Source organism: Dunckerocampus dactyliophorus, chromosome 12 (genome assembly GCF_027744805.1).
Source record: "Dunckerocampus dactyliophorus isolate RoL2022-P2 chromosome 12, RoL_Ddac_1.1, whole genome shotgun sequence".
Classification (NCBI taxonomy): Eukaryota; Metazoa; Chordata; class Actinopteri; order Syngnathiformes; family Syngnathidae; genus Dunckerocampus; species Dunckerocampus dactyliophorus.
This window is the reverse complement of record NC_072830.1, coordinates 12,012,931-12,034,553: the sequence shown is the minus strand read 5'-3', so window position 1 is coordinate 12,034,553 and position 21,623 is coordinate 12,012,931. Positions and strand designations below refer to the sequence as shown.

At 40.0% G+C, this 21,623-nt stretch overlaps 1 protein-coding gene across 13 annotated transcripts in view; it reads left to right on the top strand.

Annotated features, from left to right (window-relative positions):
• Positions 1 to 21,623, top strand: part of phldb1b (pleckstrin homology-like domain, family B, member 1b) — a 116,054-nt gene that overhangs the window by 22,624 nt on the left and 71,807 nt on the right. For 12 of the 13 annotated variants that reach the window (XM_054794375.1, XM_054794379.1, XM_054794388.1 and 9 more), the window contains exons 4-5: positions 677 to 847; positions 20,788 to 20,913. In XM_054794375.1, coding sequence (XP_054650350.1) covers positions 677 to 847; positions 20,788 to 20,913 — 297 coding nt within the window. Of the gene's footprint in view, positions 1 to 676; positions 848 to 9,272; positions 9,679 to 20,787; positions 20,914 to 21,623 lie in introns of those variants that run through there. The other variant, XM_054794386.1, reaches the window with a different exon arrangement.

Below are 21,623 nucleotides of genomic sequence, written 5' to 3'. Positions count from 1 at the left end.
AGAGACTAGCGTTAGGCAAATACATTTTCAGACGTGTGCTATCTTTTAGCTTGATTTAAATTTAATAACTTCCATCCATCCATCCATTTTCTATACCGCTTCTCCTCATTAGGGTCGCGGGGCATGCTGGAGCCTATCCCAGCTGACTTTGGGCGACAGGCGGGGTACACCCTGGACTGGTCGCCAGCCAATCGCAGGGCACATAGAGACAAACAACCATTCACACTCACATTCATACCTATGGACAATTTAGAGTCTCCAATTAACCTAACATGCATGTTTTTGGAATGTGGGAGGAAACCGGAGTACCCGGAGAAAACCCACACACGGGGAGAACATGCAAACTCCACACAGAAATGGCCAAGGGAGAATCGAACCCAGGTCTTCCCAATCTCCAGAGTCTTACTGTGTTGACATGCTAACCACTAGACCACCGTGCGGCCCTAATTTAATAACTTATATAATTTATTTAATACATACAAATATATATAATTGTGTTCTGTCATTCATCTTTCTGTTCATAAAAAAAGCAAAATTGGCCATATTCCACACATGTGGCAAATTGTGATTAATCATCACTAATTAATTTTAAGCCTGATTAATTTGATGAAAATTGTTAATCATTTGATAGCACTATTATTTATATATGGTGTGTTTCATGCTTTCTTCACCACAGGCCGGACAACAGTCGGTCGTGGTGCCATGGACATCAGCATCCAAGGCCCCGGGGTGGAAGAACAGCACTGTTACCTGGAGAATAGGTCAGGGGTCATCACTCTCCACCCCTGTGGGAACCTTTGTGTTGTTGATGGAGTCCAGGTGACGCAACCCATTCGCTTGTCCCAAGGTAGGACTCTTTGAGTGTGGTAAATGACAGCTTGGTCCTAAATCTCCATGAAAGCATTGCTGTTGTCGTGTTGTGGTGCTATATGAATATGAATATGAATATGAAAATAATGGATATGGCTGAGGCTTGGTGGACTTCAGGTCTCAAATTGGTGTCCTGCAGGCCACAGCATACTTTGTGGTCGCCTACCTGACGTGGAAGTAGAATGTAAGTGTGGCTCACACACCCTGGAAAGAAGAAACACTTGACACAGAGCTTTACCCCTTAGTAGTAGGGGTGTCACAAGATCTTGCGAGATTAAAACGTGGCAAGATTTCTTGCTCAGAAAAAAAACCTCTCGTGGGCACTAGGTAGATAGAAGATAATAAATAAATTCATACAATAAATGAAAATGAACTACTGTAGATAATTTTGCCGGCCTCAATAGTTTGCCATGTGCATGCCTCCAAACAGACAGGAAGAGGCTTCACTCTGTGCATTGGTTTCAGTACGTCGGCGCGTTTGTTCCATAGAACAACAGCATGAACGGAGTGAGCCCTTTTGTCAGTCATACAGTCTCTTTGTCTCGGTGGGTGTAGGCAGAGCCGCCTGCATAAACACAGAGTGCAGGAGTGTAGCCTCGTGAGGAGCAATGCAAGGTAACGTCGTAGAAATTAAATTAGTAGACTGCAACATATTGTTAGATTTTTTTTTATTGTACTTTTCTTGAAAGTAATGTTAAAATCTTATCTTGTAGATCCAATCTCGCATATTGTCTCGTCAACGTCTGCGTTGAGAGACAGGACAAGCACTTAGAGGATAATGAGAGTTACAATTCAGTTCAAACTTGCCGACAAGGAGACACTTTACATACAAGATGATGGATGGATGGATGGATGGATGGATGGATGGTAAAAGAAAGTGTGTTATGTATTCTACACAGAAGGAGACAGTCCACCCAAACACTATTGCACTCTGGTGTGAGTGTCTCCCCCAAGAAAAGGGACAGAACACAAGCATATTTATTCCCACCGTATCAGGACTTTATCAGGTGCAAGGACGTGTTCCGGGGCCCGTTGACACAGAAACATCATTAGAGAAATTTGTTTTGGAGACAAGCAGTCTCTAGCCTCCAGCAGATAATTATAGCAAGTCAGTGTGACATTCATGTGTAATTTAACAGAATTACATATACATATACACATACATATACAGTACATGTATGTTAGTGCATCATTATTACTCATATTAGTCATTTCAAATGGAATAATGGACACAAAGTGCAATAACAAACTATATTTTCCTGACATTGCTTAAAACAGCGGTCACCAACGAGAGTTACTTTTACAAAATGAAAATGGCCAAGAGCTACTCATTTTTGTAACATTTATTTTCAACAAACCCAAACAAAGAGAATATGCTTGTTTTACGAGAACATTAACAAAATGTTGGTTGGTGTCCACAACTCACATTTTGTATTTCAGAATTTCTTTCTACTGTTCTTTCATTATTAACTGAAAAACCTGAATGAAAAGCAGGCTTGCGGGCACCTCATGTGGTCGTGGGGGGCTACCTGGTGCCCGCGGGCACCACGTTGGTGACCCCTGGCTTAAAGGATGATCATCTTTATTTCTTTAGAAGCAACAGCCAACACTGAACAGGGCGGGGGACACCAGACAAAACACCACCTACAACCACAGTCGCAAATGATTATTTTTTCACATCCTTAGTCATCCCTGAAAGCAGAGCTATTATCTTTGTGTTTTAGCCAAAACAAGATATTCACACGCATCAGCTTCGACTTTGGAAATCACTGATCCACGTTTGCCTCTTTTCTGGTATGTTGCAGATCAAAGCATTAACTGTTTGTGTTTGCTTCATATTGATTTGGTCCATCTAGACTTGAACCTCAGCCTAGGCCATTTTTTAATTCAGTTCATCCAAATAACAAGCTTCAGATTCATCAGCTAACAAGATAATCCTTAGTTGCTGGGGGTGTGACTTTTAATAACGATTCGATTCGTATCACGATTCGTGATTGCCGATACAATTCAAAGATGATATTGATTCATTTAGAACGATACGATCTGAAATGATTCATTAACTTTAAATCGATTAGGTAACTTTTTAGCCAAAAATTCAACCAGATTGTGAAATAAATACCTGGGCAGAGCAGGTGAACTTTCCTAGAGTCCTGTTGTTTTTTTTCGGGAATCAGGTATAAATTCATTATGGATATAAACAAACAAGTAAACAACAATAAATGGCAAATGCATTCACATTTTATTTGAATAAAGTGCAACCAATATCTCTTCAGGTTGAATTAACAGTAGGTTTATCTGCTACTTGCTACTGCAGGAGGTGCCAGCATTGTGTGAAATCGCCTTAGGTGGTTGGAAAGATTTGTCGTGTTGCCGTGGTATTTTACTCGATCTTTACATCCTACAAAAAAGGGGCGACTTATTTAGAACATCTCCCTCTTTGCAAAAGCCAAAGTGTTTCCACACACAGGACCGCAATGGTGGCTTAATTATTTGTCGCTCGTCGGATTGTCCTCTGCCATCCGACATGCTACGTTTTGTTGTCTGCTGGCGCATGGCGATGACGTCACAGACAGGCAGACTGAATTGAGTAACGTTTAACGTCTTTATCATTAAAAGTGCGAAAAAAACCCACACATCCATATAAAGCCTGCCGTGCTACATCCAATGCTTTATTTCCTAGTATCAATGCAATCGATTGATTACCTTTTAAACAATGTTAGATCAATATATATCGTCCAAAATGGCAACTTGCCGAACTCTGATTGATGTAGTTGAATGTAGATAAATCGTTACACCCCTATTACTTGCAGCCCTAACAGGTAAGTACATAGTACATACGACTACTACTAATATGTATCATTCCTTCAGTTGTTTTTCATTTGAAACCAACACTATAAAAACAGATAACAGTGTTTTTCTTTTTGTTTTAAACTAAGCAAAATATTAAGTTATTTCATAATTACTTCAGAGGAGCAGCGGGAGAATGAAGAAAATACAAAACAGCTTTAGCTGACATAATAATTACACCCTGTTTAAGCTTCTTTGAGTGAAGTCAGCATATCAAACATAATTGCAAAAATGAACTCTATATGCTTCTTGTCCATCTTCTTCATATTTGACTTCATTAATAGGTGTAAAATAAGAAAATACATTTTTTTTGCTTTGTTTTAAAGCAAATGAAATTTGTTTTTGTTTGTTTGGTTTTTAAATGAAAACACAGGTCACACTGACAGGTGCGAATACTAGCATTTAAAAAAAACATTATTTTTCAGAAAAAACTATTTATTTCAGACCCGGAGCTGATGTCGTTTTTCATTGTACAAGTGCTTTGTTGATTGCTGGCTTACAAAGAAACCCGAAGAGGATGAGCTCACACCAGTACTTTATAAAAAACTGCTAAGCTGCAAATATATGTTTTTTTATATTAAATGGGCTACGTTTCATTTTAATTTAATACAAATATAGGAAGGACTCAAAAAGGCATCAGTATATCTTTAAGAGCTCCTAGAGCCCTATCAACCCAGGAGACCACATTTACTTGCTGCTCCTAGAATTCTTAGAAGTAGAATGGGAGGCAGAGGATTTAATTATCAGGCTCCTTTGTTGTGGAACCACTGCCCCCACTCAATTTGGGGGGGCAGACACCCTCTCCGTATTTAAAAGTCAACTCAAAACGTCTTTGCTAAAGCGTTGTAGTAGAATTGATCCCTGATATGCTGATATGTCCTCTATGTTCCTTGGACTAAGACTAAGATTTCTGGCCTGATCTACCATCTATCCCTCTACTCTATTTTTATATCTTAACCCAACCGGTCGAGACAGACGGCCTCCCCACAGAGCCTGGGTTCTGTTCAAGGTTTCTTCCCCAGATGGAGTTTTTCCTTGCCTCCGTCGCCAAGTGCTTCTCATGTGGGTTTCAGTTGGTTCTCTGTTTTTCATTTATGGATGTGACCTCCATGTGTAAAGTGCCATGAGATAACTGCTGTTGTGATTTGGCGCTGGATAAATAATTGATTGATTGAAAAAGCCCTGCATAGTTCAGTGTTTAATTTATTTCAAAGTAGGGCTGGAAATTCAAACTGCACTTGTTTGTTGAATTCTGTTGTTGGAACAGGTAGAGTAAAAAAAAATAAAAAATAAAAAAAGATTACAACTTTTAAGAGTTTATAAGCTGTGTTGTGTTTTGTGGCTCCAGCGTACTTTTCTAGTGGAAGAGGAAGCAAAATGGCGCTTTTAATAGTAAACATTGCCACCCCCTGTTGTTAAGAGAACATCATTTCATCATTTCTTTCATGACGTATTGTATTGTATTGTATTGTATTGTGTATTGTATTGTACTTTATTTATCCCACAGCAGGGAAATTCACTTGTTACAGCAGCAAGCAAGATACGCAAGTAAAGAATACATATTGACTACAACATGGTTCAGGTGGTGCAGGTGTTGTAGAGCCTGACAGCGGTCGGTATGAAGGACCTGCGGAACCTCTCCTTACACCGTGGGTGTAACAGTCTGCTGCTGAAGGAGCTGCTAAGGGAACCCACAGTGTCAATTTAGAAATGTTGTCAATTTACAAGAATAAAGTTGTAATATTAAGTGTCATCGTGTCAGAGGGAAAATAGAGCACAGCTCTTCAGGAAGGAAGGAAACTTGCTCTTGCTTCAGTCAAGCTTTTATTTATAACATGGCAGCCAAACAGATTAGCATGTCTAGCCCTTCTCACTTGTGCCTTTCTTACCCCGCCCCCTCCACATGCTCAAGGCCGAAGGTCACATAAGTCCCTCCTTTTCATAGCTGTCTCAGGCAATGCTTGTAACATAAAGTTACACGTTTTTTCTCGTAAATTTACGAGAATAAAGTCGTACATTGACGACATTATTCTCGTAATATCACTTCATTGTCGAAATCTCAGATTATTTTAATACTCCGTCGTAACAGGCATTGCCTGAGACAGCTATAATTGTATGTATGGTTTGTGCTGTAAAATGAAGGAAAAGAAAGAAGAGAGGAAGAAAGCTGAAAAAATTAAATTAAAAAAAAGGACAAATACAGAATAGTAATAAAGTAAATAAAATATGAATATAGAATGTCAAAGATAAAGAGAAAAGACAATAAATGAAAGATAAAAGAATAAATATTAGGAGTAAACAAATATAGAATATTGCTTGTGCAGTGATGAGGGACAAACAAGAAAAATAAAAAAGTGAAATGAAAACTAAAGATAAAATATATAAATAAAAATGAATAAGTGACTAAATAGATTAAATGATAAGAGAATATAAAACTGATCAAATAAGTTGAAATTGTCACGAGATGGCATAAACCGAGTTCGGGATTCCAATATGCAGAGTGAGGCACACAGCGCGTGAACACAAAAAGTAATTTATTACCACAGGTAATAAATACAAAAATACAAACAAAGAATCAAAAAGGTACAACAGAAAATCTCAGGGCACGAGCCAGGGTAAAAAACACAAAACACCGCTTGACTATGCAGGAAAAAATACAAGTAGGAACGGAAAGAGCTGCAATACAAAAGGGTAGCAGAAAATACTTAGCGTTAGCAGAAAAGGGTTCTCAGGTATAAGAGGCAAAAGGTAGGCCAGTTAGAAGCCACGGGGAAGACGGGGATGGCTGTAGGTTCACGGGATAGCGAAGGAATTACCGGCGCTGCTCTGTAGCTTGGCAGCAGCTGATGAAGGTGCCAGGTGATTGCTCTCAGGTGTGTCTCATCAGAGTGATCAGGGACAGCATGTACTGCAAGAGACGGCATACAGGGGGCAGCAGAGCGACAAACACTGAAACATGACAGAGCTAAATAGATTGAAGATAAATGAATGAATAAATAAAAAGTATAAATAAATGCAGGATAATGATGAAGCAATAATGATTCATCATAATAAATGAATAAAGAAAATAAGAATCATTTATTGTTAGAGTTAGTGTTGATGTTTATAGTGAAAGCTCATATTGTTGCTAATATTGGAACAGAAATGATTGCTCGCATTCTCTACAGTAAATGCACTCATTCCAACTCCAGCCGTTCCATCTTGGGATTGGACAGCTAGGAAGCCTTGGTGGAGGTCTCTAAAGACAAATTAGGAGCTGTAAGAGTTTCAGGGGAAGTCAAGTGTGTCATACTTTCATCTCGCTCTTAAATACGTCAGCGCAGACGAAGTCAAACGTGACAACTCATCATTTGTCATCGTCCTTCCCCTTCTGTCATCACATAGTAAGTAAGTACCAGTAATTTAGTTGTGTGGGAAGAAGTACTCCTGAAGGGAGTATTTTAGTCAAATAGATGACTTTGATGGTTACTCAGTATTTTCCCAAAGAAAAAGTACGTTTGGGTGACAAAACATCTTTGCACAAAGATATACTTAAAGTATATATATATTGACTTGTATGTTGTATGTATGCTGCTGGCTGACAGTTTGATACATTGAAGGGAAAAGTGTGTGTGTGTTTTTTTTTTTATTTGCTCATCATCCACAATCCTTATGTGAAACATGAACTATTCTATTTTCTGTGCGTTCTAAAGATATACAAACAGCTAAAAAGAGACAGCAAATTAATGCACTTAATGGGACACACCAATTCCGCCTAGAAAGCCCACTATTAAAGGCAAACTGTACTTAAAAAAAAAAAAAAATGCCCATCATCCACAATCCTGATGTGAAACATGACCACACGTTTTTCCCCTTTTTTGTGTGTTCTAAAGAGAGAAAATGAGGTAGCATGTGGGAGCTCACAATGCACGTAACGGGACTCCTAATGCACCAATTTCGACTATAAAGCCCTAAAAAAAACGGTAACTGACCGGTATATTAACCAAACTACAGCGATATTGTTATTGTAGCAGCCAACATAAAGAACTGTATTTTTCTGGCGTAGTAACACACTGCTTTGCTTGTCTCATAATAAGCAATTTCTTTTACCTGAGGACGATGCTAAATTTAGCAGCTCAACAGGGAGCACAAGTCTTATGCTGAAAGATACAGCCATTCCATCAGTCGACATGCCAATGAAAGCGGACATTGTAAGTGACTGTTTTCATTATACTATTACTTTGTCCATGAAACATTTAGCACTAGTGCTACATGATAACGCTATTAGAATGCCTTAGTGCTTCGCTATACAGTAGCTGGATCTGCCAGCACCCAGCAACGTTATACTCTGCTTGGGGTGGGGGTGTCTTAGCTGATAACCTGTTGCTCATCCTCCGTATGTTCAGGCTCAAAAAGATAAGGTTCTGGATCCTCATTTGTCTAAAAGCAGTTGTTGTCGGCGGCAGTTATGATCAGTAGTTGCAAACAGACACACTCTTTCTATGCTGCTGTTGTTGACGGAAGTAGTGTAGTTCCTATCCGTGGGCTATGTGAAATCAATGCGCCTTGGAAAGAAGTTCCAGTAATGTTTAAAATTAACAAAATGTGGCAAAATACTTTAAGTATTACATCTTGTCATGAATGTGTTTGTTAATGCTTGATCACAACATGTATGTAAAACCATAAAACGCTGTTAAGAGGTTAGAGGGCTTTATAGTTGCAATAGGTGGGTCCCATGACGTGCATTGTTAGCTCCCTCACGCTAACTTGTTTTCTCTCTTTAGAACGCACAGAAAAGGGAAACAAATATGTGTTCATGTTTCACATAAGGATTATGGATCATGGGCAATAATCAAATAAAAGTGCAGTTCTCCTTTAAAACACCCCCAAAAATCTTTTGTATATACATACTGTGAGCATGTAGTGGGGTACATTCATGATAACATGTAATACTTACAGTATTTTGGTCATTTTAACCATTAGCGGAACTTCCATCCTGAGGGCATTGATTTCACATAGCAACATAGAAAGGAACGCTACACCTAGCATTAACTTTTACAAACTCCAAAACAAACCACAGCGGCAGTGGCGGCAGTTCCAATTGTGAGCGAGTGTGCGGTGAAGCTAGTCGCTAGCTGGCTAGTAGCAAGCCTGTGCGGTGTGGCGAGGTGTCAGTACGCCATTCAAGTAGTTCTTGGGCGTAAGAATGTTAATAAAAATAATAACAACAATGTCGCTGTAGCTTGGTTAATATGCAGGTCACATCATATAAATTGAGTGGTCTTGGTGGTTTTTGGAGGTTTTTTCAGAAGGCTTTATATATATATATATATATATATATATATATATATATATATATTTACTGTATATATATATATATATATATATATATACATACACACACACATACACACATATATATGTAAATGAAAATATGTAAATACCTTATCTAGTATTTATATTGACTTTTATATGCATATATTGTTCAGTGTATATATGTAGAGGTGTGCATGATAAAATAAGTAGCAGAGCATGATGCTTCCTTGAGTTGAATGGATTGTAAGGTTAGCATGGAGCCACCCCTAGCGGCCACTAGTAGCCCCGCGTCTCTTTGACTGCTCGTTACGTCCCTGCGTCGACTCCTCCTCTTTTTCTTCTTTTTCTTCTTAGGTTGACATTTAACATGATTCTGACTTGCTTACTCGTCACAGGACGCCTCTTTTTCAGCGCTTTTTAAACCTTCTTCTACGTTTAGCGGTGTCGCTGGTGTGAGAAGGATTTTGGAGCAAAGACTGTGGAGTGAGAAGATAAAGACGAGAAAGGATGAAAGGAGTGTAACGTTGCATTTTTTAAACTACTGCCTTTGGATAATACCTACACTATTTTACATTCATCTCAATTATTTGGGATTATCAACTCTTAAAACCGTCACCACTGACGATGATTGCTTGCCAGTAGACATCTTTTATTCATCCCGCTAAAGTAAGTCCTTCTTTCAAATCATTCTTAAACTATCACCTATCTTTCCCGCACTCGTTCAAGTACTATGCCATCTGTCTTCTAACTTACAAGTATGAAAAAGTATTTTAAGTGGTTTTATAAATATAAAGTAATCTTTTAAGAGGCGTTATAAATCTTAGTATAAAGTACGGTGGCCGACAGAGGCAAACGCGCAGCAACGTCCAAACATAAAACCATAATACTGTCATATAACACATTCCAGAAGTAAATGCTGCTAATTAAAATTGCTGCAATCACACAAATTATGTACTAACAATAAAAAACAACCGAAATATGATGCAACAGCCCACAACACACACAAAACATCAAAACACATGCATGAGACACATGTTGCATGTTCACTGAACAAATCAGATGTTTGCTAACAACTGATTTGTTTGGCCACCAGGAAGTTAGGCAGGCAACCAGGAAGTAAGCCAGGCTAGCAGGAAATTAGGTAGACAACCAGGAAGGACGTTAGCGGGCTACCAGGAAGTTATTTAGGCAACCAGGGTATTAGCCAGGCTACCAGGACGTTAGCGAGGCAACCAGGAACTTAGCCAGGCTTCCAGGAAGTTAGGCAGGTTAGCAGGAAATTAGCTAGGCAACCAGGAAGTAAGCCAGGCTAGCAGAAAGTAAACCAGGTAACCAGGAAGTTAGCATGGCTTCTAGAAAGTTAACCAGGCTAGCAGGAAGTTAGCTAGGCAACCAGGAAGTTAGCCAGGCTATCAGAAAGTAAACCAGCATATCAGGAAGTAACCCAGGCTATCATGAATTAACTAGGAAACCAGTAACTTAGGCAGGCTATCAGAAAGTAAACTAGGCTATTAGGAAGTAAGCCAGGCTATCATGAATTAACTAGGCAACCAGGAACTTAGCCAGGATATTAGGAAGTAAACCAGGCTATCAGGAATGAACTAGGCAACCAGGAACTTACTCAGCCAGGCTATCAGGAAGTTAGCTAGGCAAACATGAAGTTATCCAGGCTACCAGGAAGTAAGCTAGGCAACCAGGAAGTAAACACGGCTACTAGAAAGTTAACCAGGCTACCAAATCTGATAGTATTGAGTAAGTAATGAGTAATAATCCGATTTAAACATTTTTATTTATTTATTTTTTGTGTGTTGATGCGCCACAAATAAACTTGGACAGCCATGAATACATTTGCCACTACTTTTTTTGTTGATGAGATTTTTCCCTTGCTAATAGATAAACACATTATAACAGGACTGTCTGTGAATGTAGCTTGTAGTTCCAACTCTGTACAGTAGTTGGCACTGTCGCTGTGCTTCTTAACACATCATATACCACCTGCTTTCTAAAGAATAAGAAGATGTTGTAGGAGGGATCAATGTTGCCAACTTATTTAGTGAGCATTGCCTTCTTTTTCAAAGCCACTTTTTCTGCACTTACTGGAAACGTTTGGAGACTCGCTCTTCTCAAACTCTTCATAAGCTTGTATGTCATAGGACGTTGTTTCCTTCTGTACTTCAATAATACATTTCCACGTGCTTGAACATTACTCATGCACGTATGTAAGTTCTGTTTATAGGCCCAGTTCTGGCCACCTTCTGACATGAGCAGACCTCAGTGTCTGTGTCTAATGTTACAGTTCTATTCCTGGTTGGCAATGTGACCCAAGCAGGCTCCAGACCCCAGCCGAGGAACAAACGTGTCTTTGAATGAACTCCTTCAGAGTTGTTGTGCTTCAGGGATATCTTCACTATTAGATTACGCTTGGACAGCACCTCCAGCGTACGACAAAGTAACATTCATCTCCTCCTTTCTGGATTGAATGGGACACATACTGTAGCACATGGACAGGTAGTAAAAAACATCATGCAGGAACATACACACTACAGACATGATACTCCATTTCAGGTTGCTTTTCATACTTTTCAAGTGACATATTGCATATGTTGAAGAAGCAAGCAGATTGGGAGTACATGTGGAAAAAGCTAAACACATGTTGATGCTTTTGTTCATTCTCGTGGTTTCCCCATGCACTTATGCTTGATCTTAGTGTCTGTTGTAAATCCATTTAAACTCACATGTAAAAGTCTCACAACCATCACTTTATTCTCTTTTTCCACTGGCACCATTAATCCTTCCAATAGCGGAACCTTGGAAGGCGTATTTTTGAGTTAACAAAGAAAATGCACGCGAAAATTTTGGCTCAGTTTTGTGTACATTTCCCGGTTAGAGTACATGGCGCATATCTTGTTGTGTTATTAATACACATATACGTCCAACTGTGTTCTTAATGTATTTTGATCACAAAATATCCGTGTTAGTGTCCTCTTAGCTTGTTAATACATGGAAACAGAAAGCAGAAGTCAGCTCCATTGACCGTCTTTTACATCATTAGTGACTCTCGAAAAAAATGTCCACAAAACACATGAATACTTTTACAGTTAAAGTTTTACATGCAGAGAACAAATCAAAATGCATATAAATTAGGGGAACACGTCCGATTTTATGACATCATACCGGTAATCCGATAACATTAAAAATAGCTCTGCTAACCGCTAATTTAAATAAAATACTCGAATGAGGCGAGATAACCCGTACTGTACGGGTGAGCAAATCCAGCGCTCCTTTATTTTCTCCTGTCTGTGACGGTAATGGCCTGTCATAACTTCCCCTGAGCTTACTTGTAAACGAACATTCACTTTCAGAGGAAGACATTTTGTGTACATTTTGTGATGAGGGGGAAAAAAAAAACACAGAGCACACAAAAAACCTTATCAGCCACCTGAAACACCAGCGCTGCGGCGTTTAAAAAGTGCAAAAGGTTTGCCAGAGAACTCCGTGGCGTCACACCGGCTGCTCGAAGCCTGTGCCCGAATACAGTGCACCTTGCTGGGCCATGCCATGTTGCTCCTCTCACTCTATACTCTGGTTCTCCTGACCTCCATAGTGGCACACCGGCTGCTTGGAGCATGTGTTCGAATACAGTGCACTTTGCGCAGACCTGTTTTCAGTGGGTCGCAGGTTTTTGCCTGGGTAAAAAAACAAAACAAACATAGTCTTGCGCTTTTACTTTTTAGTACAACATTTGTTAGTAGTCAGCTGCCATTAATATGCTGAATGTGCCTGTCGTTTCTCTTGTTGAGCCTTACAAAGTACTCGCCTGTTAGCATGGTATGCTCATTAGCTCTTTCAGTGGAATGCATCATCTTGGCTATTTCATTGGCATTTCAGGTGTTGGAAATCACCACGTAAAATCGCTAATGCTAATTGGTAATTGCTAGCGTGTATATGGGATTTTCACTTTAAATTAGCATCGAGCTAATGCATTTGTTTCAATACATTATGTTGAATGAGAGAGAGAAATTAGTTTACATGTTATGTAAGTTATAATTGACATGGTTTATGTCTTTTTGTTCAAGGTTAGCAGGCGCAGAATAGAAAACCTTTTGTAGAAACACATTTTGTTCAAATCATTTTGAATTTGTGGATACAAATGTATTGTTCCTGAAATGTCCATTAAATTTGTTTTGTGCTGGCACACAGCCTTATTTTGCACTACCTCACATTGAAAATGTAACTTTTTATTCAATATAAGTAAGATATTTCAGACTTTGAGTTGAAAAATGTCAGCCAATAGGGTCGCTGGCCTAACCAGCTGAGAACAACAGCACTAGAGAATTCTGCTTGTGGTCCATGCGATGTTTAGTTTAACATAGTTTAAACATAATAAACAAACTAGAGAATTCTGCTTGTGGTCCATGTGATGTTTACTTTAACATACCGTCATTTCCGGTGTGTAAGATGCACCGGTGTTAAGCTGCACCCACTAAATTTAGAGAGCAAAACAGATTTGTACACCGCACCGGACTATAAGCCGCACATGTCCACGTCATAAAATAGCATATTGTGGCACGCACGAGTCTGTGACGACCAGGTAGCTCTTTATTTCAATCATGAGCTATGAAAAATGTCAATCCATCAGAAATCGCAGGTCATTCCTCAATATAACAGTCTGACTCACGGTGTCAGCTTAGACAGAAAGCTAAAACCACCATACAGCAACTTAACACTCAAAAGGTAGATAATAAATATACAGGTACCAATACGAGTTTAAAATAAAAAACAACTATTTTGAACATGAACATGCATGATGGGAAGCCCTTAAAATATGTATATATATTAGGGATGCCCAATAATATAGGCCCACCGATAATATTGGCTCAATCTCACGTAAAAATGTGATATCGGTAGTAATTGGTATCAGATTTTTTCCCGATAATGAAACCCGATATTTAAAAAATGCAATGTATAGATGAACATTTTAATATTCACAAGGCCAGGATGACACCACAGTTTGTTCACATATAGTGCAAGCCCACCTCTGCGCTTTCCACAGGCTCTTGTGTTCCGGGCCGCTCTGACTGTACTGAAGTCGACTAGCACCTCACGTTAGCCTCAGGGACGCTAGCGCTAAGCCATTCATGGTAACACAAAGTTGAAGGTCTTGACGTTCCTGCCAGCTCGATCTTGCTCGGTACTGAATTCAAGTTTCCCATGATAATATAAGGTACCAAAGGCTTGAATCTCCAGTCCCTTGCTAGCCGCTTGACTTTCATCTTAGCTGCGGCGTGGCCGCCTCGATATCAATGGTTAGACAGGGAATCACACTGATGTCGGACGTGGCACGTAAAAATGTTCTTGAATAAACAAACAGAGCTGCTTGAAAGGCAGCCACTCTTGGTGGCGGTGTTGATTCCACGACATACATACATACATAGATACATATATAGATAGATACCTTACTACTCTCCAAGAGAAATTCACATTTCCAGCAGCTTCGCAAAAATTGGCTCCCGTATTTGCCCGTGCGCAAAAGATGACCTCATCAAACCGCCTCTCAAGCGTGTAAACGAACATGGGGGACTAGTAGGAAACTAGCATGCTCCTTCCATCCATCCATTTTTTTAGATATGCCGCCTATCCTCAGTAGGAATGTTAGAATTCCCAGAAGTAAGCGACGCTCGATTAGGAGAGTTCATGGGGACATCCGTGAAAATGTTGCTTACTCATATGATCTCGAGTGTATTTTCAATCGTAAACATGTTTGTTAGGTACATTAGTTTTTCTCTTCAATTTCGCATCAGATTTACACTAGTATTAGTGTTGGACCACCTCTAGTCATACGCACGGCTTCGAATGTTAAGTCCAACTTTAGGTCTTTTAAAACTCATGCATTGGAGCTTCAGGACAAGATAAAAGGCGTGTAGGATATAAATTAACTTTAATATCTATCTGAAGATGCAATTTCTTAAAAATCTGATGGTGTGGAATATGTTAATTTTGGCCCAGAATTACTGTGTACATGCAATTCATAGTGTGACATAGAAACCAATGCAGCGTGCACATTTTATTTGATTTTTTACAGTGTTCAGCATGCCTTTTGTAAGCATATTTTCCTGCCGTGGTGGGAAGAATGACGAGCTGCGATCACTCTTTTGGACCATCCTGCATGTTCCCCTCATTTAAATCCCATAGAGAACATTTGGGGTTGGATGGCAAGGGAAGTTTATAAAAAAGGCCATCAGTTCCAGACAGTTGATGCCCTTCATGAAGCCATTTTCACCACTTGGAGCAATGTTCCCACTAGCCTCCTGGAAACACTCGCATCAAGCATGCCCAAACCCATTTATGAAGTGATTAACAAGAACAGTGTAGCTACTCATTACCGAGTCCTACTGAGAACATTTTTTGTTCTGGTTTGGAGAGTTTTTTGTTGTTTTTTGAGTGATGGTCTTAAACTTTTGATCAGCTGATAAACAGCCTATTTCAGTTTCATTGTTGTTTTCAATATACATGTACAGTATGTATATATATACATATACATATATATATATATATATACATACATACACACACACACACACACACACGCGCGCATTGAATTGAGCTCAGCTCAGTCTACTAGAAAAAATTGTCAAATTTTCCACCTCCAAGCATCTCTGCTTCCTCACATTCAAGCTTCCAAGCAAATCTGCTTGAGGCTAAGCTGACACGCTGGAAAGATAGGTCTGGTGGTTGGAACATACAGTAGATGTGTTGAGAGAAAGGACACGTTGGCATTGCTCGAACTTAGCCCAGCTGCTTCTCTCAATGCCACATACATCTTCAGGCAGCAAGGAAGCTGAACACTGAAACTAAGACATGCAAAGACAACAAAGAACTGTCATGCAAGAGCACCCTTCCCCTTAGGTTTACAGCTTTGTGTTGAGGAGGGGCACACATACACACACACACATGTACGTGCATCAACCTGAGGAGCCGTTTGGGAGCCAAAGATCTGGCTGTCTTTAGGGACCGGGCCAAAAGAGTCGGTTCTTTCAAATGAGCCAAACTTCCCAGCACTAATTGAATACTTGTTAATTTCCTGGTAATAGCTGGTTACTGTCAGTGTGACTGTTAAAGTGTAGTAAGCACTTATTCTTTTCTTGTTTGTTTGCAGTTAGCATGGCTTCTCTGTCTCCTGCTGCTCTCTCTTGCTTGGTGCGTCACGTCACGTAGCTTAGCAATTTCACCTTTCCTGGTCCCCCAGTCCTCCAGTCATAGTGATACATGTAAGAAATGTAGTTTGTTTGCCGCCTGAAGGCAAAGGAGGATTAGTAAGCCTGCACATTGGTTGGACATACCTTCTAGCTACGCTAGCTTGCCACCTCTGCCAGGACGCTAGCGTACGTTGCCGTGGTGCTGAAAGATGTTGATCCACTTGAAGGCAGGATGGATTATGTGAGTCATTTCTCCAGTTGCTCTTCACCACATTGGTCAGACGTTCCATTCACACACAACTCATCCAACATGATAAGTCATGCAATATTACTTTACTTTACTTGCATTGCAATTATGAACATGGAAAGTGTTGCTTAAGCAGAATTTATTTTCTAGCACAGTTTGTTTTTGCTGAGCTCAGCATTCCAGAAAATCCTGTGAGTGTTGCAAACCACGGCCTTCTGGAAGGAGCCTGACACCCCAGTCAATGAGTTGGGATGAATATTGTGATGAATATGACACAAAATCATTGCAGTGCACAAAAACACATGCACATGCATCTGCAGGAGAAATGTACATCAACAAAGGATCAAGTCTGCATATTGATACATTTCTTGCTTCTCAAGACTGATACCAATAATGATAACCAATAACTAGGGCTGTCACAAGACTTCACTACGTTATTACTTGTACGTGAGTACGTGACCTTGCTTTGCTCCTCACGAGGCTACACTCTTCTGCACTCTGTGTGTGCCCGCCTCCACCCATCGAGACAAAGAGATTGTATGACAAAAGAGCTCACTCCGTTCATGGGGTTGTTCTATGGAAGAAATGCGCCAAGGTGCTTAAACCAATGAGTGAAACCTCTTCTCTTTCTGCTTGTTTGGCGGCGAGAGACGAGCAAAACAGGCACGCATGCACATGGCAATATAATGAGGCCGGCAAAATGATCCAGTTAATTTTCATTTGTTGTGTGATTAATGAATTTATTTTCTCCAAGGCCTAGTGCCCCATGAGACAATTTTTTTCTGAACGAGAATTCTTTTCACGTTTTAATCTCACATGATCTTGTGACACTCCTACCGATAACTGTTTACCTATTTCTATTATTGTTTTAAATTCAGATGTAAGTGTAGTTTGTGCACACCTAGAGGTAAGAAGGACTCAAAGATGGATTTGACAAACTGTATCTGTAGGTTTGTCCTAACCAAAGATATCACGACTATTACCAAAAAAATAAAGGTGAACGACATGGTGATGGTGGAGCACGCCGTGGCAATGGGAGCGGGCCTCAGGACTTTCTTTGCAGCTGGCTGTAGGGCAGCTTCTTTAGCGGCGTTTCGATTGGCTGGTGTTGAGGGTTGATGTTCTTTTCTCTTGCTGTAAAGTGTTTGCGGAGTTTTTGGTGCGGCTACGGAGCGAGGTGTCTAACTCTAACCCCCGCACGGTTGACACCATGTTTGTTTACAATACCTGTTTACAGCACTTCTGTCTGATGACCAGAAGAAGTGTGGTCGAGTACCCCCGGGGCAACTAGGGTTTAAACACGTCACATTTAAGAGAAAAGGAGCACTTGATTTGCTCACCCCCACCTACAGCACAATAAGGATAATCAAGCGGCATTGGAACATTTCTTTAAATGATGGGTTATCTGAGCTTTTTTATCGGATCATATCTCTGCTATGTTCAGCAGCCTTTTTTACCCACTAATGACTGCGGGTAATGACGCTGTTGTGACACAGCCATAAACATGTTTATCTTTGATGGAGGTGGGGCTCCATGATTGAGTTGAATTGGTTTTGGGCGTCATTTCCACAGAGATCAGCGTGTATGCGCTGACTTATGTTGCACTACAAGTACACACAAATACTTCAATTGCTGTTATTCATGGAGAGAGTGTGCTCTAAATACTATTTCTGTAATCCTTTCAGTTGGCATAAAATACAAAAATGACTTCTACTTACTTCTACTTATTGTATTGTTTCATAGTTTGGCTTATACTGCAACTTACACAGGGTCAGGCAAAATGATCTGACACATTTGTAGGTTAAATAAAAGGCAAATAAAGTAAAGAAACAAGAAAGTATTTTTATTTTCGAAAAGTATATATAGTGCCATTCTGTTTCATTATGTTTTAAACATTAAATCAGTCAAATGGGATCCATTATTGTCCACACACTCAATGCAGATCCAGTAGCTCTGAAGTTGGTAACCCATAATAAGATTGTGTTTCGAGCTGGTACGGGATCATGTCTACCAAGATTGAAGTGCAAACGGAACGCTGGTTGTGTTGCAGTTACAGATTTGTTTGTTTTGATAAACGTTTCCACAATGAAAGCGCGATGCTCACCAGTCCAATTCATGGCAGCAACTGAAAAAGAAATGAAAAACAATGGCATTTTAAAGAAACAAAGCAAAATGGCATTATATGAAAAAAATGGCATTATATGTACTTTTCGAAAATAAAAACACTTTTTTGTGTCTTTACTTTATTTGCCTTTTATTTAACCTACAAATGTGTCAGATCATTTTGCCTGACCCTGTATATCAGAATATATGCTGCATAGAATTGTAGCAAAGTGTTGTGTTGCCTTATAAGGATTTAAGGCTGTATGTACTAGGGGTGGTAATCTATGGCCACCTTACGATTTGATGCGATCACGATTCAGAGGCCTACGATGCGATGATAAAAAAATTATCGATGCATCTTTTTTTGTGATCAATAGTTTGTCAGTTTTTTATGCATATTTTTGATTTATATTGTATATAATTTCGTTTTACTCACCGTCTACTACTAAAACAAAGCATATTTGTAATGATGCACAATTAAAATAAACATGAAACAGATTAATTTACTTCCATTATTTTTTTAACAACTGGAAGGTGACATCTACCAAAATATTTCCCATTGCAATGAACCAGCAGGAAAGGTAAAGTGCACCAGTAGCAGCATATATAAAATTATCAAACTTCAGCATATTCTGAGTAACCAAAATAAAAGTAAATAAATAAATAATAGACTTCTGAATTCAAACTAAAATCCTGAGCATAGAATCTCTGACAAAATACAGTCAAACCTGTATAGAACGGCCACCTGCCTATAGCGGCCACTGAAAAATCCCCCCAAAAAATGTACATGTTATAGACCCTGTGTATAGCGGTCACCTGTCGAACGCGGCCAGTGGCCACCCATCTTGTATCCTTTGGTCAATATGTGACCGCAGATAGTGGCCAAAATGCCGACTCAAGCAGAAGCTTCATGCACGAAAAAGTTTAGTTTTTTTAAGCAATGAAGCCGTAGTGTGTAGACTTTAATTACTGAGTCCTAGCTCAGTCACAATCATTTACAAGATCCACACAAACTGTCCGTTGTTCGACATAAAAAAGCCGTCTTCTTTGGAGCTTGTTGCAGACAGTGACACCCTTTATTTCCTGGTGTGAGACAATGTGCACTGGTCAATACTGTAATGCTGCTTGTTGTGGGGAAGGAGAGACTCACGTCGCCGATGCACTTTAATTGCTTTATTAACAGCGGTTTATTAACCTAGTAGTGCTTTACAACTTTTATCCGCAGTCCCACAGCGCCCTCTACTGGTCAACATGTAACAGTATAATTATATGTATCTGCAAACACAACAAGTTTCTAATCACAGACATGTTAATATGTGCGTGCACAAATTCAAAATGGCCGCCAACCTGTCTATAACGGCCACCTGCCTATAGCGGCCACTTTTGCCGTTTCCCTTTAGTGGCCGCTATAGACATGTTTGACTGTAATACTTTTGCAGTATAGAAAAGTCATAAACAACTTTCATACAAAATATAGATTTCAGTACCAGTGACACAAGAATAATGCTTGCAGGTGTCAGTATATATGAATAACCAAAAAAACTAGGTTGCCTTTAGTTACAATTGCAGTGTCAGTGAAATAACGTTGCGATGGGACATTGTATCTCCAAAGTGCACAAAGTGTTCCAAAGTGCACAACAAAGCATGAAAGTCCTGATTCTCAACAATCAAATACGGCCACAAATCGTTCGCAGTAAAAGTTGCGACTGACTTCGCCTTTTCCGAGTTGGGTGGAAAATCACCTTCTCGATGGTTCTCGGGTTGGCAGCAACTTCAGCTAGCTGTTATTCTTCCTGATTCGGGTGGAAACGTGCTATGTGGTTTCTCATATTTGTCGTGTTCCAGAAATATTTTCAGCTTGTATGACAAAGCTGGCATATTGTCTGGCTCTTGTCCAGCTCATTTTACCTTCAACTACGTGAAAGCCAAAGTACTTCCACACGCTCGCTTTAAATCCAGCGGGTGCGGGTCGGAGTTTACGCTCAGCCATATTGGTAGCGTCTTACACTTAGGTGCACCACCATAAACTGTCCGGACAACACTTCTGCTTTCTGTGTTTTTGTTCCGTCAGCATCGATTATTGAAATTTATGATTAGGTTAATAATTGTCAAAGTCTGCATTGTGATGCATCTAAGAATCGATTCCCCCACCCCTAGTATGTACTATGATGTTGTACATGTTCCATGACTACCAGATTGAAGCCTAATGCTGGATGTGCTCTTATCCAGGCTGTATGCTGTGTTTTGGTCAGTCTGCGTTTTTCCGCTTCAATCACCCTGAAGAAGCCTTAAGGATGAAGAGCATGATGCCTCCAGGAGGAAGCATCTCCCCAGGGGACTACCGACAGTGTGCAGGTATGATACCTTCTGACTGCATGCTTACTGAGGGTGTCCTCTTATGGACTGGTGAGCAGTCATGTACAAACTCAGTTTGTCAACTTTTTCTAAGTTCACAGTATATGTTCAAGTTAGTCACTTGGTTTCTTCCGGTACTTGAAACACATGGGGACGTGACGGCTTCAGTCATGCTCGCTTGCGGTGTCTGTGGGCACCCTGCTGGCATGTTTTGCGGGTGAATAGTGCCGTCAAGCGATGCCGTTGATTGTTTTGCACCACAATGTTGTTGTCCACAGCAAACAGTTAAACAGTCAAAGTCAAATTTGCATACAAGTTGTGGTGTTTGGATAAAATTGCAATGGCACAAAAGAATTGCAGAGATTGGCTGCATTTGCATGAATTTGCGCAACGTGGCAAATTCCTGGATGGCCTGATCAGGGTGGGACTGTCTGTGGAGCTTTTCATTCCAACTCCACGGTACTCCTTTTGGACATGTGGAACTGTCAAAGAATGATTCACGAGATGTATTCCATTGTAACCTTCATGTTCAAATAAACTAAACCAAACCAAACCAAACCCAGTAGATGGCAGCGTAACTCTGCTTGTTAACACACTTAATACACACCTGTAAGACGGCCCAGACCTGCACCCTTCAATTTGCAAGTGATAGCCCACAACATAGTGCAACATAGTGCAAATAGACAGATGGCCATCAACAGGAACAAGCA